This window comes from Pongo abelii, chromosome 1 (genome assembly GCF_028885655.2).
Source record: "Pongo abelii isolate AG06213 chromosome 1, NHGRI_mPonAbe1-v2.0_pri, whole genome shotgun sequence".
In the NCBI taxonomy this organism is placed as follows: domain Eukaryota; kingdom Metazoa; phylum Chordata; class Mammalia; order Primates; family Hominidae; genus Pongo; species Pongo abelii.
In genome coordinates this window covers 147,966,384-147,986,267 of record NC_071985.2, presented here as the reverse complement: position 1 = coordinate 147,986,267, position 19,884 = coordinate 147,966,384, and the positions used below count along the sequence as shown (strand labels likewise).

The 19,884-nt window shown below is 40.6% G+C and overlaps 1 protein-coding gene across 1 annotated transcript in view; it reads right to left on the bottom strand.

Moving 5' to 3' along the window:
• Positions 1 to 18,262, bottom strand: part of MCOLN2 (mucolipin TRP cation channel 2) — a 75,114-nt gene extending 56,852 nt beyond the window's left edge. The window contains exon 1 of the mRNA XM_024256556.3: positions 17,905 to 18,262. Coding sequence (XP_024112324.1) covers positions 17,905 to 17,981 — 77 coding nt within the window. The 5' untranslated portion in view covers positions 17,982 to 18,262. The remainder of the gene's footprint in view (positions 1 to 17,904) is intronic.
• Positions 18,263 to 19,884: the final 1,622 nt, after the last annotated feature.

The window sequence follows — 19,884 nt, the reverse complement described above, 5'->3', positions numbered from 1 at the left end:
CTTGAAACATTAAAAAAATTGAAATAATATCAAGTATCTTTTCTGATCACAACAGAATAAAACTAGAAATAACAAAAAGAATTTTGGAAACTATACAAATGTATGGAAATTAAATAAAATGCTCCTGAATGACCAGTGGGTCAATAAAGAAATTAAGAAAGAAATTTAAAAATTTCTTGAAACAAATGATAATGGAAACACAACCTATCAAAATCTATGAGATACAGCAAAAGCAGTACTAAAAGAGAATTTTATAGCTTTAACTGCCTACATCAAAAAAAAGGAAAAACTTCAAATAAACAATCTAATGATACATCTTATAGAACTAGAAAAGCAAGAGCAAACCAAACCCAAAATTAGTAGAAACATAAATAAAGATCAGAGCAGAAATAAATGAAACTGAAATAAAGAAAATAATACAAAAGATCAATGAAAAAGCTGGTTTTTCAAAAAGCTAAAAAAAAATTGACAAAACTTTAGCCAGAGAGAAGATCCAATAAATAAAATCAGAAATGAAAAAGGAGACATTACAACTGATACTACAGAAATTCACATCATTATTGGATACTATGAGCAACTATATACCAATAAATTGGAAAATATAGAAGAAATGGACACACACAACCTACCAAGATTGAACCAGGATGAAATCCAAAACCTGAATAGACCAATAACAAGTAATGAGATCGAAGCTGTAACAGGAAGTCTCCCAGCAAAGAAAAGCCCAGGACCTGATGGTTTCTGTATTAGTCAGATTCTCTAGAGGGACAGAACTAATGGAATGTATATGTGTATAAATATATATATATATACACACACACATACATATATACATATATTAAGTATTAACTCACATGATCACAAGGTCCCATAATAAGCCATCTGCAGGTTGAGGAGCAAGGAGAGCCAGTCCAAGTTCTAAAACTGAAGAACTTGGAGTTGATGTTTGAGGGCTGGAAGCATCCAGCATGGGAGAAAGACATAGGCTGGGAGACTAGGCCAGTCTCTCTTTTCCCATTTTTCTGCCTGCTTATTCTAGCCGAGCTGGCAGCTGATTAGATTGTGGCCACCGAGAATAAGGGTGGGTCTGCCTTTCCCAGCCCACTGACTCAAATGTTAATCTCCTTAACACCCTCACAGACACACCCAGGATCAATACTTTGTATCCTTCAATCCAATCAAGTTGACACTCATATTAACCATCACAGCTTCACTGTCGAATTCTACCAAACATTTAAAGAAGAACTAATACCAATCCTACTCAAACTTTTCTGAAAAACAGAAGAGGAAACAATACTTCCAAACTCATCCTATGAGGCCAGTATTACCCTGATATCAAAACCAGACAAAGACACATAAAAAATATTACAGGCCAATATCTCTAATGAATATTAATGCAAAACTCCTCAACTAAAATACTAGCAAACCAAATTCAACAACACATTAGAAAGATCATTCATCATGACCAAGTGGGATTTATCCCTGGGATGCAAGGATGGTTCAACATACGCAAATCAATCAAGGTGATGCATCATATTAACAGAATGAAAAATAAAAACAATATGATCATTTCAATTGATGCTGAAAAGCATCTGATAAAATTCAACATTGCTTCATGATAAAAACCCTTAATAAACTGGATATAGAAGGAATATACCTCAACATAATAAGAACATATACAACATACCCACAGCTAGTATCATACTGAATGGGGAAAAACTGAAAGGCTTTCCTCTCAGATCTGGAACACAACAAAGATGCCTACTGTCACCACTGTTACTCAACATAGTACTGGAAGTTCTAGCTACAGCAATCAGATAAGAGAAAGATATAAAGGGTATCCAAATTGGAAAGGAAGAAGTCATATTATCCTTGTTTGTAGATGAGATGATCTTATATTTGGAAAAAAACTAAAGACTCCACTAAAAAACATTGAGAACTGATAAACAATTTTAGTAAAGTTGCAGGATACAGTATCAACATACAAAAATCAGTAGCATTTCTATGTGCAAGAGTAAACAATCTGAAAAAGAAAATTAAAAAGTAATCCCATTTACAATAGCCACAAATAAAATACCTAGAAATTAACTCATCCAAAGAAGTGAAAGATCTCTATAATGAAAACTATAAAACACTGATGAAAGAAATTGAAGAGGACACCAAAAATGGAGATATTTAATGTTCATAAATTGGAAGAAACAATATTGTTAAAACATCCACACTCCAAAGCAATCTACAGATTCAATGCAATCCCAATCAAAATATCCACAACATTCTTCATAGAAATAGAAAAAAAATCCTAAAATTGATATGGAACCACAAAGAACCCAGAATAGTCAAAGCTATCCTCAGCAAAAAGAACACAACTGGAGGAATCACATTATCTGACTTCAAAATATACCACATAGCTGTACTAACCAAAACAGCATGGTATCACACAGATACAAAACACAAAAACAGATACACAGACCAATGGAATGGAATAGAGAACCCAGAAACAAATCCACACACATACAGTGAACTCATTTTTGACAAAGGTGACAAGAACATAAACTGGGGAAAAGACAGTCTCTTAAATAAATGGTGTTGGGGAAACTGGATATCCACATGCAAAAGAATGAAACTAAACCCCTATCTATCACCATATACAAAAATCAAATCAAAATGGATTAAAGACTTTAAGACCTCAAACTATGAAACTACTACATGAAAACACTGGGGAAAATCTCCAGGACAAAAATTTATTCAGCAATACCCCACAAGCACAGGCAACCAAAGCAAACATGAACAAATGGGACCAAATCAAGTTTAAAAGCTTCTGCACAGCAAAGGAAACAATCAACAAAGTGAAAAGACAACCCATAGAAAGGGAGAAAATATTTGCAAACTGGAGATTAATAGCCAGAACATATAAGGAGTTCAAACAATTCTATAAAAATAACCTAATAATCTGATCAAAAAATGGGCAAAAGACTTGAATAGACTCATTATGTCTCAAAAGAAGACATACAAATCACAAACAGGGATATGAAAAGGTGCTCAACATCACTGATCATTAGAGAAACGCAAATCAAAACTACAATGAGATATCATCTCACCCCAGTTAAAATGGCTTCTATCCAAAAGACAGGCAATAATAAATGCTGATGAGGATGTTGAGAAAAGGGAACCCTCATACACTGTTGGTAGGACTGTAAATTAGTACAACCACTATGGAGAACAGTTTGGAGGGCCCTCAAAAAATTAAAAATAGAGCTACCATATGATCTAGCAATCCCACTGCTGGGTATATGCCAAAAATAAAGGAAATCAGTAATATCAAAGAGATATCTGCACTCTCATGTTTGTTGCAGACCAGATCACAATAGCTAAGATTTGGAAGCAACCTATATATGTCCATCAGCAGACGAATGGATAAAGAAAATGTGGTACATACACACAATGGAGTACTATTCAGCCATAAAAAATGAGATCCTGTCATTTGCAACAACATGGATGGAACAGGCGATCATTATGTTAAGTAAAATAAGCCAGGCACAGAAAGGCAAATACCGTATTTTCTCACTTATTTGTGTGATTTAAAAATCAAAACAATTAAATTCATGGACAGAGAGAGTAGAACGATGGTTACCAGAGCTGGGAAGAATAGTGTGGCAGAGAGGTGGGGGATAAAGGGGCAGTAGGGATGGGTTAATGGGTACAAAGAAAAAGAAAGAATGAATAAGACCTAGTATTTGATAGCACCCCAAGGTGACTACAGTCAATAATAATTGTACATTTAAAAATAATTAAAGAGTATAATTGGACTGTCTGTAACACAAAGGATAAATGCTTGAGGGAATGAATACCCCATTTTCCATGATGTGATAATAATGCATTGCATGCCTGTATCAAAACATCTGATGTATCCCATAAATATTACACCTACAATGTACCCACAAAATTAAAAATAAAAGATAAAAAATTCTTGCAAAAAATTACATTTATTGTAAAACTAATGTAAGCCTAAATTAATATCAAAAAATAGGAGAGCTAACACTCTAAATGTTGTTAGCCATGGGTTTAAAAAAAAAAAAAAGATGAAAAGCATATCTGATTTGAAAAGAAGCTGGGGTGGGGGTAAGCAGATTTATCAAGAAAACTATTTAAAATATTGGTTAAATCTACTATTGCTAAATGAGGTGCATGGCTCTAAATATATAGTACCATAAGATATTTGCTAATGACACTATTAAGTTATAACATAAAGTTGCTGCATTTGGCAATTCTTTTTTTCTATTTTAATTTTTTTAAATAAAAAAGTAGAGATGAGCTCTCACTATTTTGGCCAGGTTGGTCTTGAACTCCTGGCCTCAAGCAAGCCTCTGGCCTTGGCCTCCCAAAGTGCTAGGATTACAGGCAATGAGCCACTGTGTCTAGCCTGGCAATTCATTTTTAATATCCTCATCTATCCCATGCCTTAAAATGTTCATTTTATCTGTTTCATAATATACATATGGTTCGGCATATGATATGTAAATGAATACATATTTAGAGAGGGTAGATGTTCTTTCAACTGTTCGGAACAAGTTATAAAAAATATTTGGAACTACTTCCTTATTATTTCAGAGCTCCAACCACCCCTTAGCTGTGGTTGTTCTTTGTTGTCCCAGCTGCTATTATAAACTTGTTAGCTTTAAAGAAATTTATGTTTGTTCCCCTGGCCCCAACAAACAAACAAAAAATACAGAAAATGGAGTGCAGTGGTGCAATCTTGACTCACTGCAACCTCCACCTTGCAGGTTCAAGCAATTATCCTGCCTCAGCTTCCAGAGTAGCTGGGACTACAGGCACCTGCTACCATGCCCAGCTAATTTTTTTTTATTATTATTTTTTATTTTTAGTAGTGACAGGGTTTCACTGTGTGGGCCAGGCTGGTCTCGAACTCCTGACTTCAGGTGATCCACCCACCCTGGCCTCCCAAAGTGTTGGGATTACAGGCGTGAGCCACTGAGCCCAGAGATAATTTTTTTTTTTTAATTCACAAGTATATCTTACCAGTCTCAGGGGTTGGGGCAGGGTAGGCAGGGCAAATCACTTCCCAAATCTATCCTTCATTTTTATCCTCATCACAGTGAGTGGCAAAACCAGCCTCCCAGGTCTCCACACCAGCAACCCAAATCTGTGTGGCTCTGCACAATCTGGTCTCACCTAACTCCCCACCACCTTTATTTCCCCCAAATTTAATAATGTACATAACTGTATTTTTGTTTTTCTTTTATTTTCTTTTTCTTTTTTTGAGATAGGATCTCACTCTGTCACCCAGGTGGAAGTGCAGTGATGCAATCATGGCTCATTGCAGCCTTAACATCCTGAGCTCAAGCAATCCTTCTGCCTCAGCTTCCAGAGTAGCTGGGACCATAGGTGTATGCTGCCATGCTCAGCTTATTTTTTATTTTTTTGTAGAGATAGGGTCTTGCCACATTGCCCAGACTGGTCTCAAACTCCTGGACGCAGATGATCCTTCCCCCTGGCCGCCCAAAATGCTGGGATTACAGGTGTGAGACACTGCGCCTGGCCTGTACATAATTTTAAATGAATTATTAATAAACCCCACCTCTGATTTCTGTTCCGTAGGTGCAACTACTTTTATCTGTCTTTTTAAAAGTCATTTACTTTAAAATTTTTTTTTTTTTTTTTTTTGAGACAGAGTCTTGCCCTGTCACCCAGGCTGGAGTGCAATGGTGCGATCTCGGCTCACTGCAACCTCTGCCTCCCGGGTTCAAGCAATTATCCTGCCTCAGCCTCCCGAGTAGCTGGGATTACAGGCGCACGCCTCCACACTCAGCTAATGTTTGTATTTTTAGTAGAGACGGGGTTTCACCATGTTGGCCAAGCTGGTCTCGATCTCCTGACCTTATGTCCACCCACCTCGGCCTCCCAAAGTGTTGGGATTACAGGCGTGAGCCACTGTGCCCAGCCCTACTTTAAAATTTCTAAATGATACTTATGCCACTATTTTTTCATTTTAGATATTATCAACTTGAATCCTCCCTTGGAAAATATGGATTTAGCTCTTATATCTTCTCCCCAACATACATTTCACCTCCCTACTCATCTTCCCAACCAAGTTTTAATGCAAATTTTGGATAAATTAACATTAGATTTTATGAAGTGAATATGTAAAAACTCTTCAGAGTTGGGCTATCAACATACTGTAATGTTATATTCTTCCTCATTCAAACTGTTTTCCTGGAGTTAACTGCCCTTTTCCCCATTTGTTTAGTTTTCTGCATACCAACTATAACTTTATCACCAAACTCTGGCTGAATCTGACAGTACCCTTAAATACACACAAGCCAGGTACCCTGTCAATTCCTTTCTTCCACAGAGAGACATCAATGCCTATAGCCCTCATCCTTTTGCTCAAATTTACCTGGTTGCTTTCTAATCACTTTTCAAGGCCATGACTTTGGGAACTCCTTCACCGCCTTCCTAAATTGGAATCCCCATCTCTTGGATCCCATGTCTGCTTCTTTCTTTACTCTCTCATGTTGTGGAGAATATCCTTCAATCCCTTCCTGGGAAAGGAAGCCTGAAAAGTAAATTGTTAGACTTCCTGTGACAGACACTACTAGTTGCCTGCCCAGTATCCATTCCTCTCTTCTTCCTGTTATGTTGAAAGCAATATATTAATACCAAAGGATAAAATAACCCAATATGGCCAAGTGTGGTGGTTCATGCCTGTAATCCCAGCACTTTGGGAGGCCAAGGCGGTGGATCACTTGAGCTCAGGTGTTTGAGAACAGCCTGGGCAACACGGCAAAACCCGTCTGTTCTAAAAATACAAAAAGTTCGCTGGGCATGCTGGCTTGTGCCTGTAGTTCCAGCTACTTGGGAGGCTGAGGTGGGAGGATTGCTCGAGCCCAGGGAGGTCGAGGCTGCAGTGAGCCGTGATTACACCAGTGTACTCCAGTCTGCAACAGAGCAAGACCCTGTCTCAAAAAGAAAAATTGAAATAAAATTAAAAATGTGTGACATTTTGGCAAACAGCCATCCTAGTCCATACATTCAAGAAGCTTCTATATGGTCATATTATCAAAATGAGGAAAAAAAAAAAAAAAGTAAAGCCATCTGATGGAATGAACCCAGCATTTACCTCCTCAAGCTGACTTTGTGGCACAGATTCTCTAGAACAAACACTGGGTTCCCATTTCTATTACTCCATTAAAATGCTCAGGGTAAACCATCTCTTGCTATAGATTCTAACAAACACTTTTCAGGCTTATTGGCTCAGCAGCATTTGATACAGCTGACCACTACCTCCTTGGGACAACCTCTTCTGTCAGTTTCCAGGACACTCCCCTCCTCTTGATGTCAGAGTGCCTTGGGGCACAGTATGGGTTCTTCTAGTCTCTATCCTCTGTTCTAAAACAGCTTGTCCAATCCTATGACTTTAAATACTCTCTACATGATGTTGGTTTCCATATTTGCATCTCCAGCAAATCTCTCTCTTGAGCAGACTTCCTTATCCAACCCTTTTTATGAAACTCCACCCACAGGTCTAATTGGTCTCTCAAATCTGCCCTCCACCTGCTCCTCCACTCATCTGCTCAAAGCAGCGATCTGTACACACTCATTCAAATGCTTCAGCTGCTGACCAAGCTGAGAATCAAATAAAGAACTCAACCCCTTTCACAATAGCTGCAAAAAAACCCAAAATTTAAAATTAGGAATATGCTTAACCAAGGAGGTGAAAGACCTCTACAAGGAAAACTACAAAACACTGCTAAAAGAAATCATAGATGACACAAACAAATGGAAACACATCCCATGCTCATGGATGGGTAGAATCAATATTGTGAAAATGACCATACTGCCAAAAGTGATCTACAAATTTAACACAATCCCTATCAAAATACCACCATCATTCTTCACAGAACTAGGAAAAAAAATCCTAAAATTCATATGGAACCAAAAAAGAGCCTGCATAGCCAAAGCAAGACTAAGCAAAAAGAACAAATCTGGAGGCATCACATTACCTGACTTCAAACTATACTCTAAGGCCACAGTCACCAAAACAGCATGGTACTGATATAAAAATAGGCATATAAACCAATGAAACAGAATAGAGAACCCAGAAATAAAGCCAAGTACTTATAGCCAACTAATCTTCGACAAAGCAAACAAAACCATAAAGTGGGGAAAGGATACCCTATTCAACAAATGGTGCTGGAATAGTTGGCAGGCCACATGTAGAAGAATAAAATTGGGCCGGGTGTGGTAGTTCATGCCTATAATCTCATCACTTTGGGAGACCGAGGTGGGCAGATCACCTGAGGTTGGGAGTTTGAGACCAGCCTGACCAACATGGAGAAACCCTGTCTCTACTAAAAATACAAAATTAGCCAGGCATGGTGGTGGCACATGCCTATAATCCCAGCTACTAGGGAGGCTGAGGCAGGAGAATCACTTGAATCCAGGAGACGGAGGTTGCAGAGAGCCCAGATAGCGCCATTGCACTCCAGCCTGGGTAACAAGATCAAAACTCCATCTCAGAAAAAAAAAAAAAAGCTTCTGCACAGCAAAATAAACAATCAGCAGAATAAATAGACAAACCAATGAGTGAGAGAAAATCTCACAATCTATACATCTGACAAAGGACTAATGTCCAGAATCTACAAGGAACTCAAATCAGCAAGAAAAAAAAATAACCCCATCAAAATGTGGGCTAAAGACATGAATAGACAATTCTCAAAAGAAGATATACAAATGGCCAACAGACATACGAAAAAATGCTCAACATCACTAATGATGAGGGAAATGCAAATCAAAACCACAATGCGATACCACCTCACTCCTGCAAGAATAGCCATAATCAAAAAATCAAAAAAATAGATGTTGGCGGGGATGGGGTGAAAAGCAACACTTTTAAACTGCTGATGGGAATGTAAACTCATACAACCACTATGGAAAACAATGTGGAGATTCTTTAAAGGACTAAAAGTAGAACTACTATTTGATCCAGCAAGCCCACTACTGGGTATCTACCCAGAAGAAAAGAAGTCGTTATATGAAAAAGATACTTGTACACGTATGTTTATAGCAGCACAATTTGTAACTGCAAAAATATAAAACCAGCCCAGATGCCCATCAATCAGTGAGTGGATAAAGAAAAGGTGATATATATAGGTATATCTATCTATCTATCTATCTACCTATCTATATATGCCATATATATAGATGTATCTATATGGCATATATATAGATGTATCTATATGGCATATATATATAGATGTATATATATGCCATATATATATAGATGTGTATATATATACCATTGAATGCTACTCAGCTATAAAAAGGAACAAAATAATGGCATTCGCAGCAATCTGGATGGATCTGGAGACCATTATTCTAAGTGAAGTAACTCAGGAATGGAAAACCAAACATCATATATTTTTACTTATAGGTGTGAGCTAAGCTGTGAGGATGCAAAGGCATAAGAATGATCCAGTGGACTTTGGCGACTCAGGGGAAAGGGTTGGAATGGGGTAAAAGATAAAAGAATACAGACTGGGTACAGTGTACACTGCTTGGGTGATGGGTACACAAAAATCTCAGAAATCACCACTAAAGAACTTATTCATGTAACCAAATGCCACCTGTTCCCTAAGAACTACTGAAATAATTTTTTTAAAAGAAATGCATTGCTATTAGTATTTTAAAAAAATGCTTCAGTTGGAATCCTTAGTGCATTCAGTGACCCAGCTGCAATCCTTAGTCCATTCTCCATCTTGGGTGCAGAGCAGAATCATCTGAGGATTTTTTTTATTTTAATTTTTGCTTTTTTAAATGGAGACAGGTTTTGCTATGTTGCCCAGGCTGGTCTTGAACTCTTGGACTCAAGCGATCCTCCCACCTCAGCCTCCCAAAGTGCTGGGATTACAGGTGTGAGCCACTCTGTCCAGCCCACCTGAGGATTTTTAAAATATTTCAGCGCTTGCCTCTCAGCCCCAAGACATTCTGATTTAATTAGTAGGATGAGTGAACTGGGCATCAGGAGTTTTATAAGCTACTCAGGTGATTCTAATGTGTCGCAAAGTATGGGAACCACTGCTCTAAAGTATACTTTGAGTTCCCTTTGTATTCAATTCTCACATTCAATTTATCAAGTTTTCCTTCAAAACCACAAGTAGTGGTCCCCATCTCTGTCTATGCACTGCAGCCTCCCTGGTCCAAGCACCATCATCTCTTACCCAACTGCAATAGCCTCCCAATTCTTCACGTAGTAGCCAGAGGGGTAATTTTAAAAGCATAAGTCAGACACCACTTCTTTGTTTAAAACCCTTTAGGGGCTTTCCCCTTCTCTCAGAGTAAAATCCAAACCTCCTACCCCTGCTAAAAGACTCCTGCCCACTCCTCCCATACTCTCTTCCCCTTCCTCACTACACAATGGCTTCCTTCCTGGGTGTGGACGGTCCCCGCTCTGCACATTTCACTCACCATTTCATCCACCCTACTGCTGTTCCCCCAGCTCTTTGTGTGTCTGGTTTCTTCCTGTCACCCTTCATCTCTCAGCACAAATGACACCTCGGTAGAGAGGGCTCTCTGGCCACTCTATTAATGTGGTCTTCCCCACTGCCTCTATCATCACTTTATTTCCTTCATAATTGCAATCACAATCTTTATCGGTCTCCCCTGCAATGGACTTTATGAAGGGTGGGTCTTGTTTATAACCATATAGCCCAGCATACAGCATAGTATCTAACACATAATAGGTGTTCAATGAAAATCTGTTGGAAAAAGAAATGAAGCAATAATGAGACATCAACCTCGACTACATGAACTTTTCCTTGGTTAATATCTTTTGTGATCAAATAATAATAACAACAATATTAATAACATAAAAATAATAGAAAGTCTACAATATTAGTATTAAAAAGTGAATTAAAAATATATTTCAAAGTAAATCTTACTTAGTCAAGATACATTAGCAAGTTGTAGGTAATTTAGTTGCCTGGTTTGCTGATGATAGAAATCCTACTTTGTTTTACTCATTATTCCTAGTCTTTCCAAAGAATAAATTATTCAATGAGTTGTTATTATAATAATTTGCTATCCATTTGGGAAAGAGAAAGAGTATTCTCTCAAACTGAGTGCAAAAATAAAATTTAGACATATTTTTAAAACAAAATTGATAGTAGTATAACATATAGGATTTTAAAAATAATTTAACATGCCTTTTTAAGTACAAAAAAATTTAGAAGATGTAAAAATGACTGACAGATCTTAACATAAAAATTTAAGACTTCAAAAAGTTAAAAGACAAACAGATTTGGAGAAAAATGTGCAATATATTTACACAGGCAAAAGTTAACTATCTATTATGATCTCTAAAGAGCTCCAGACTATTAAGAAAAAGACAATCCAATATAATAGGCAATGAATCTGAACAAGCCAGTGAACATTGAACAATAAAAATTTACTAACAATCAGGTTGGTAAAAACCTATCTTAATTTTTATTTATGAGGAATGATTTTAAAACTATTAAAAGAAATGTAAATTTGGATTGGCACTTGGGCAGTATCTATAAAAGTGACTTAAGAATCAAACTTCTGGGCCGGGTGCAGTGGCTCACACCTGTAATCCCAGCACTTTGGGAGGCCAAGGCAGGGGGATCACGATGTCAGGAGTTTGAGGTCAGGAGTTTAAGACCAGTCTGGCCAACATAGTGAAACCCCATCTCTACTAAAAATACAAAAAAAATTAGCCAGGCATGGTGGTGTGCACCTGTAATCCCAGCTACTTGGGAGGCTGAGGCAGGAGAATCGCATGAACCTGGGAGGCGGAGGTTGCAGTGAGCTGAGATCACGCCACTGCACTTCAGTCTGGGTAACAGAACGAGACTCCATCTCAAAAAAAAAAAAAAAAAAAAAAAAAAGAGTCAAACTTCTATGGATTTATAATACAAGTTTTAAAATGAGTTAGTTACAGAAATGTTAATTGCAGCCCTATTTGTACCTTTGCACTGACTTGAAGATGTCTATAACATATTGCAATTTTTTTAAAGTTACAGAATAGATATAGTGAGATCTCATTTTTCAAAAAATGTCAGCATAAGCTGGGCATGGTGGCTTAGGCCTGTAATCCCAGGGCTTTGGGAAGCTGAGACAGGAGGATCCCTTGGGCCCAGGAGTTTGAGACCAGTCTGGGCAACCTAGGGAGACCCCCATCTCTAGAAATAATAATAATAATTAATAATAACAAGCTAGCCAGGAGTGGTGGCAGGCACCTGTAGTCCCAGCTACTTGGGGGGCTGAGGCAGGAGGATCGCTTGAGCCTTGAAGTTTGAGGCTGCAGTAAGCTGTCATTGTGCCACTGCACTCCAGCCTGGGTGACAGAACACGACCCAGGCTGGAAAAAAAAAAGCTAGCATTTATACGTGTATATAGACATTTTAAAGTCTAGAAGCATGTGAACCAGCCAAAAAAGCCTCCATATTTTTATAATCTCTGTGAAGTAGTATTATAGGTAATCTTAATTTTCTTCATTAAGTTTTCCATATTTTTTTCATTTTTGGTGGTTAACGTCTGAATTCTTGAGTTATTATTATGAATTAAAATGGGCTATTTCAAAAAGAAAAAGTCTGATATGTATCAGGTAGTCAGGTATTTCCCTGCCTTAGTTTGTGCATGATTGGTTTGGGGTAGAGGGTGGAAGGAGTGATAGATACGGAGACTAAAATTCAATGTTTCTACAGTAATGACTGTGTTGGCCCCAGGATAATACCAGGGGCAGTCCAACAGATGAAATACTTTAGACCATTCCTAACAACTCGCACGTCATTTTTTCACTCCAATTCCTACAATGAACAAATTTTCTCGTGATCTGCTAGTCTCACAAGAGAGGAAGAAAGAAAAATATCTAGCCAACTGAGGTTTTGAGGTAGCTGAGTAGGGCAGGCAGATGTCAATTAAGTGAAGTTGAGGGGGAAAAAGGCAAAGAAGAAAACTTTGGTTCCCTTCTCAGCACAGCTCTCAGAACATAAATGACATGGTCATTCTAACCCTAAGAAACCCCCTGAAGAAAGGCCATAGGGGCTTTTCATTTTCCATTAGGGCCACTCGTGAAAGATGAACATGCTAACCTTTCAGGAGTTTCCCTACAGACAATCGTGCCACCAAGTTCCTAAAAATCACCTCTGATCACCACTTTGCTGCCTCTGAACACCAGGAAAACAGAACTAGGGCTGCATACTTTTAAAGTGCTTCTTCTAAACAAGCTACACTCCTTTGGAAACTAGAAGAAATAGTTCTCTGAGGAAGAGATAAAGAAAGGGAAACTCCATTTCTCAGAAATAAAGGATTCCACATGCAGTTAAAACTGAGGAAGATGACTGGAATTATGACATTTCCTAACATTTTTCTTTCTCCAATATTTTCAGTAAGAGCCCAACTTAATAGAGTCATGCTGATGACTCTCCCTAAGGAAAAGAAGTTATAAAGAAATAATCATTTTTTCCTCAAAGCGTTGAGGTTACCTTAATTTTGGACAAGCCCAACTCAGTGTCATGTTGGTGAATCCCTACATTCTATCTATCTCTAGCAAATCCCTGTAGTTGGCATAAGTAGTATGATTTTTTAAGGCCACCATTTAAATTGTGGGTCTTCTAGAATTACACCAAAGACTATTTTCAAGAATCTTCTGCCTCATGGGTTATCAATTATTGCCTGGCAGATGTTTTAGGCTGAAATTAAAGAGATGTATTCAAGGGGAGAAAACAAAACACAACCTTCAAAAGAGAAGAAAGGAAACAGCCCACCCAGCTGAGGGAAAAGGAATATGGACAACATTCGCTGGACACAGTCTCTCATACCAGGAAAAATGGGGCTGAGGCCCAAGCTCAAAACAGAGTAGAAAGCTCAGCTATAGGCAGGCTGAGAAGAGTCGGAAGAAAAAAAAATTCAGATGATTGCCAAAGCAAACAAATAAACAAACCAAAAACACGGCTGTAAACATTTAATACTGAACAGAACATTGCAGTTTGATAAAATGAAGTCTGGAAATAAAATTACAGGCATACCTCAGAGATATTGCAAGTTTGGTTCCAGATCACCACAATAAAGCAAATACTGCAGTAAAGCAAGTCACATAAATTTTTTGGTTTTCCAGTGCATATAAAAGTTATGTTTACACTATACCATAGTCTATTAAGTCTGCAATAGCATTATGTCTTAAAAAAACCCACCTTAATTTAAAAGTACTTCATACTAAAAAATGCTAACAATCATCTGAACCTTCAGCAAGCTGTAATCTTTTTGCTGGTGGAGGGTCTTGCCTCCTTGTTGATGGCTGCTGACTGATCAGGGTGGTGGTTGCTGAAGGCTGGGGTGGTTAGGGCAATTTCTTAAAAGAAGACAACAATGAAGTCTGATATATCAATTAACTCTTCCTGTCACAAAATATTTCTCTGTTGCATGCAACGCTGTTTGATTGCATTTTACCCACAGTAGAACTTCTTTCAAAATTGGAGTCAGTCCTCTCAAACGTTGCTGCTGTTTTATCAACTATGTTTATGGAATATGCTAAATTATGTGTTGTCATTTCAACAATGTTCATAGCATCTTCACCAAGAGTAGATTCCATCTCAAGAAACCACTTTCTTTGCTCATCCATAACAAACAACTCCTCATCCATTCTAGTTTGATCATGAGATTGCAGCAATTCAGTCACATCTTCAGGCTTCTCTTCTAGTTCTCTGGGTATTTCCACCACATCTGTGGTTAGCAGATCGCTGCAAAAGTAATTGTGTTTTTTTGCCATTAAAAGTAAGGGCAAAACCCACAATTACTTTTTCACTGACCTAATACTTCCTCTACTGAAATCTAGACCCCTTCAAAGTCATCCATGAGGGATAAAATCAACTTCTGCCAAACTCCTGTTAACGTTAATATTTTGACCTCTTCCCATGAATCATGAATGTTCTTAATGGCATCCATAATGATGAATCCTTTCCAGAAGGGTTTACTTTGTCCAGATTCATCAGAGGAATAATTTTCTATGGCAACCTATAACCTTACAAAATGTAGTTCTTAAATAATAAGTCTTGAAAGTTGAAATTACTCCTTGATCCATGGGCTGCAGAATGGATGTTGTGTTAACATATATGAAAACAACATTCATCTCCTTGTACATCTCCATCAGAACTTTTCGATGACCGGAGGTATTATCAATGAGCAGTAATATTTTGAAAGAAATCTTTTTTTCTGAGCAGTAGGTCTCAACCATGAGCTTAAAATATTCAGTAAATCATGCTGTAAACAAATGTACTGTCATCTAGGCTTTGTTGTTCCATTTACAAAGCAGAGGCAGAGTAGATTAACATAATTCTTAAGTGCCCTGGGATTTTTGGAATGGTAAATGAGCACTGGCTTCAACTTAAAAGTCATCAGCTGTACTAGTTCCTAACTAGAGAGTCATCCTGTCCTTTGCACCTTTGAAATCAGATGCTGGCTTGTTCTCTCTACCTAGGAAAGTCCTAGATGGCATCCCCTGCCAGTAGAAGGCTGTTTTGTCTACATTGAAGATCTGTTGTTTAGAGTAGCCTCCTTCATCAATGATCTTAGCTAGATCTTCTAACTAACTTGCTGCAGCTTCTATATCAGCACTTTCTGCTTCACCGTGCACTTACACGTTATAGAGATGGCTTCCTTTCTTAAAGCTCATGAACCAACCTCTGCTAGCTTGAAACTTTTCTTCTGCAGCTTCGTCACCTCTCTCAGCCTTCACAGAATTGAAGAGAGTTTGGGCCTTGCTCTAGATTATGCTTTAGCTTTAGCGAATGTTGGCGCTGGTTTGATCTATCCAGACCACAAAAACTTTCTCCATAAAAGCAATAAGGCTGTTTTGCTTCCTTATCATTTGTATTTTCACTGGAGTAGCACTTATAATTTCCTTCAAGAACATCTCATACGCATTCAAAACTTGGCTAAATGGCACAAAATGCCTAGCTTTTGGTCTGTCTCAGCTTTCAACATACCTTCCTCACTAAGCTTAATCATTCCTACCTTTAAAGTAAGAGACCTGTGATTGTCCCTTGCACTCAAACACTTAGAGACCACTGTAGGGTTATTAATTGGGCTAATTTCAATATTGTGGTGTCTCAGGGAATAGAGAGGGTTGGGGAGAGGAAAAGAGATAGAAGAATGGCTGGTCGGTGGAGTAGTCAGAACACATACAACATTTATTAATTGAGTTCCCTGTCTTATATGGGCACAGTTCATGGCACCCCAAAACAATTACAGTAGTCACATCAAAGATCAGTGGTCACAGATCACCATAACAGATACAATATTAATGATGAAAAAGTTTGAAATATTGAGAGAATTGCCAAAATGTGACACAGAGACACAAAGTGAGCACATGCTGTTGGAAAAATGGCACCAATAGACTTGCTGGACACAGGGTTGCCACAAACCTTCAATTTGTAAAAAAAAAAATCAAATGCAGTATCTACAAAGTGCAATAAAGCAAAGAACAATAAAACAAGGTATGCCTGCACTTTTTTCTATGAACCCCTTAACATGTGACACAAGAGCTCACTAAAGAGTGATTTAATTCTTCAGGACTGACACATGGAACTTAGACCCTAGGCCTTAAAGAAAACAGCCCAGCTTCAGGAAAGTCCACTTTTACTTTTACGGCCAGAAGAGTTTTCTTTGGCCACTATTTTTACTTTGAAAGCTATAGTCACAAGAAGCCATCTCTTTTTCCGCCGGTTTTAAAATTGTCTTGTTCTAGGTTTCACTTTGCTGACAGAGATCTAGCCAAAGAGATCAGCTTGTGAATAGGATCATTCTTGACTTTCAGTTCTGTATTTCATGCCCCTCTGCTCAAACTATGTCTCTCAGTTCTTCTCATTTGCTTCATTAAAATATTTTATATCTATTACTCTATTTAAAAAAAAAACACTTTTGATATGTTCTTCTTCACAGAAAAGAATGTGGCTACCTCAAACACTTTATTAGGATTCACTCATTTTTTATTACAGGAGGTTAAATAAAATTGGTATTATGATGGCCTCTGTATGGAAAATGTGTCGTTTTTAGAGTTCTGGCCACAGAAACTGACCTATGAAGGACTTTCTAAAGGAGAAGGGTGTGCCTGTGGAAAGTTCACGGCAAAGGGAGTTTGACTCCTCTTAAGGTATGAAGAGGAAGACAGGCTAAAGTCTCAAGAAACTTCTGACTCAATAGGGGAAAGCTATCAAATTTCCCAAAACTTGTGCGATTTTGGTTAGCACATCACAAAGGTGACGAGCAGCTCCTGAGAGTGAAACCCACATCCCATTTCTGGGGGAGAACTACGTAGTTGGTTCCTTCTACATAAAATATCAGAGTCTACATCCTGACACCCATAAGAAACCTCTCCCACCTCTCTCTTACTAAACTTTTCTTCCATTCTCAGTTTACAATGACATACAATTTTGTTTCCCACAAGTACCGTACAACCAGAGACACACACACTCACACATACGTATATATTTCATATATATATATGTTTGGAGAGCAGGAAACGGGGGAGCCAAGGTCTGTTTGTACTCACAACTTTGGCTCAACTGTGCTGGGGTGGCTGGAGCTTTGACCACGGAGGAGGGGCCCGCTGGCAGCGCCAACCGGCTGAACTGTGCGCCTTTTCATAAAGGCCGAGGAACTGGGGTTAGCCACACTACAACCCTCCCACCTGAGGGAAAGGCCTGTTTGTTCTGGAAGGCACAGCCTAGCCTTATTTAACTAACGCAAGCAGTTAATATAAGCATTCCCAAGGCAGCAAGCAAGCTCTAGTCTACGAAAGTAAAGCCATCGACTTTAGGAAGATTTCTCCAGTCCAGCATCCTGAAAGATGAAGCCCAGACTCCTCACCTGACGGTTAACCTGAAAACACCTGATCCTCTCTCCGGAATCCTTGCCTGGGGAAAACGATAAGGCTGCTGGGCCATGCCTCCTCCTTCAAAACTTTCCAGGGCTCTCGGGATTCGGAACAGGAAACACCGTTCACGGCCGACTCATTTCGCCTCGCCGGAACGCGTCTGCCGAAGTTGGAGCCCTGCTAAGCGGGGTTCCCTTCTCTTACCCTTCCTGCCGGCCGCGTGGTGCGCGCAGACCCCGGCCCGAGGGCAGGCGCGGTAGTCGCGGAGTGCGGCGGGCCCTACTCGGGCGGCTGAAAGGCGGCTCTGTGTGCTCCCTGCAGGATGCGGCGCGTGGCCAGACGCTCCCGCCCCGCCCCCAAGGGGCTGCCCCGCCCCGCCCCGCCGCCTCCCACCCGGGACCGGAGCTTCCCCACTTGGGGTCCTAGGGGACTTATTCCACGCTTCAGCGGACCAGCCTCCCAGCGCTCCCGGAGAAGGGGGTCGGCGACGGGGAGGCGGGGTGGGGGCCGTAGGGGATGGAACCGAGGCGCGCGCGCGCGAGAAGAGCCGAGGAAGTAAGCAGTCCCAAAAGGGGGCGGCGGTGGGGCCCCCAGGGAGGCGTGGGGCGCGCCAAGGGCGCCCTGGGGCACTGACCTGTGGTGCGGCCCCCAGAACAGACCCGAGGCGCGGTTCCATACCGGCAGGTCCAGCACCTCCATGCCTCGAGGCATGGCGCGGCCCGGGAGCGGCAGGAGGACACCTAGCGTGGGACGGCTACACCTGTCTGGGCGCAGGCCCGCGGCCCTTGCGCTCTCCACCCAAGTGCCCAGCGCTGCGGTGCGGCCCGCTTTGGCTCGGGGTGTCTGCCGGAGAAGCGCCTTACAGAGGGACCCGGGCGGTGGGCCCTGCGGCAAAGTGGCCCACGCACCCTCCACACCGCCCCCGGGCGGCCACACCTGGCACTCCCGACCCTCTGGGGTTTCTGCCTTTTTGGGGGAGGGGTGGCGGGGGGTGAGACCGGGTCTCACTCTGTCGCCTGAGCTGCGATCACTGCTGACTGCAATCTTGAACTCCTGGACCAGAGCGATCCTCCTGCCTCCGCCTCCCAAAGTGCTAGGATTACAGGTGTAAGCCGCTGCGCCTGGCCCCTTCTTTTCTTCACTCTTTCATGCATTCATTTCTTGTTTCCACATGCATTCATTTGTCCGTTGCTTTGGTCATTCCTGTTTTGATGCTTAGGGAAACACTCACTGAGAGCCAAGCCGACCGTTGGGTACTGTGGTCTCTGGGATGACAAAGACATGGTCCTTTCCCTCGAGGACGTCACATTAAACTGACAAGTTCATTCGGACAAGTGCATTCATTCTGGCTTTTCTTTAAAGTGCACGATCATGAAAGTCTGTGACAAGGGCCATATTTCTGAGATGTTAGAAAGTGCGACCGGCGCGCAAGGAATAGGAAAAGCGAGTCGCCCTGCGCCCGCGTCGGGATGAAAGGGAGGGAGCCGGGAGGGAGCGTCAGCGTGGCCCGGCGGGCGCGGAGGGAGGGTGCACGGCCCCAGGGCTGGACTCGCAACCCAGGGCCCTGCTGCAGCCGCCGCTGCTCTTTCCTCTTGTTGCACGAAAGGAAGACGCCTGTGGGAAACCGGACAGTCGGTCGCCATTTGTGAGTCATAGAGATAAGAGTCGTCAGTACATGACCAAAAGCCGTGTTCGGCTCCTAGTGATGTTGGCTTGGTAGTTTGGACGTGGCCGACAGCCTCCTAGAGCTCGTACCCCTCCTTTTCACGAGGTAGCAGCAGCAAAGTCCACAGTGCCAGGCTCTGTGAGTCTGCAAGCGTTTAAAAGATCTCCAGGTTTAGCTCAGGCAAAGAATATTCTGCCAGGTAATTATTTTAATATGCGTGTACAGGCAGAAGCAGTTGGACAGACGATGTATATAAAGCACACATAATTGACCCTCTTTTAAGGCACTTCCAAGGGGTTATTAGACA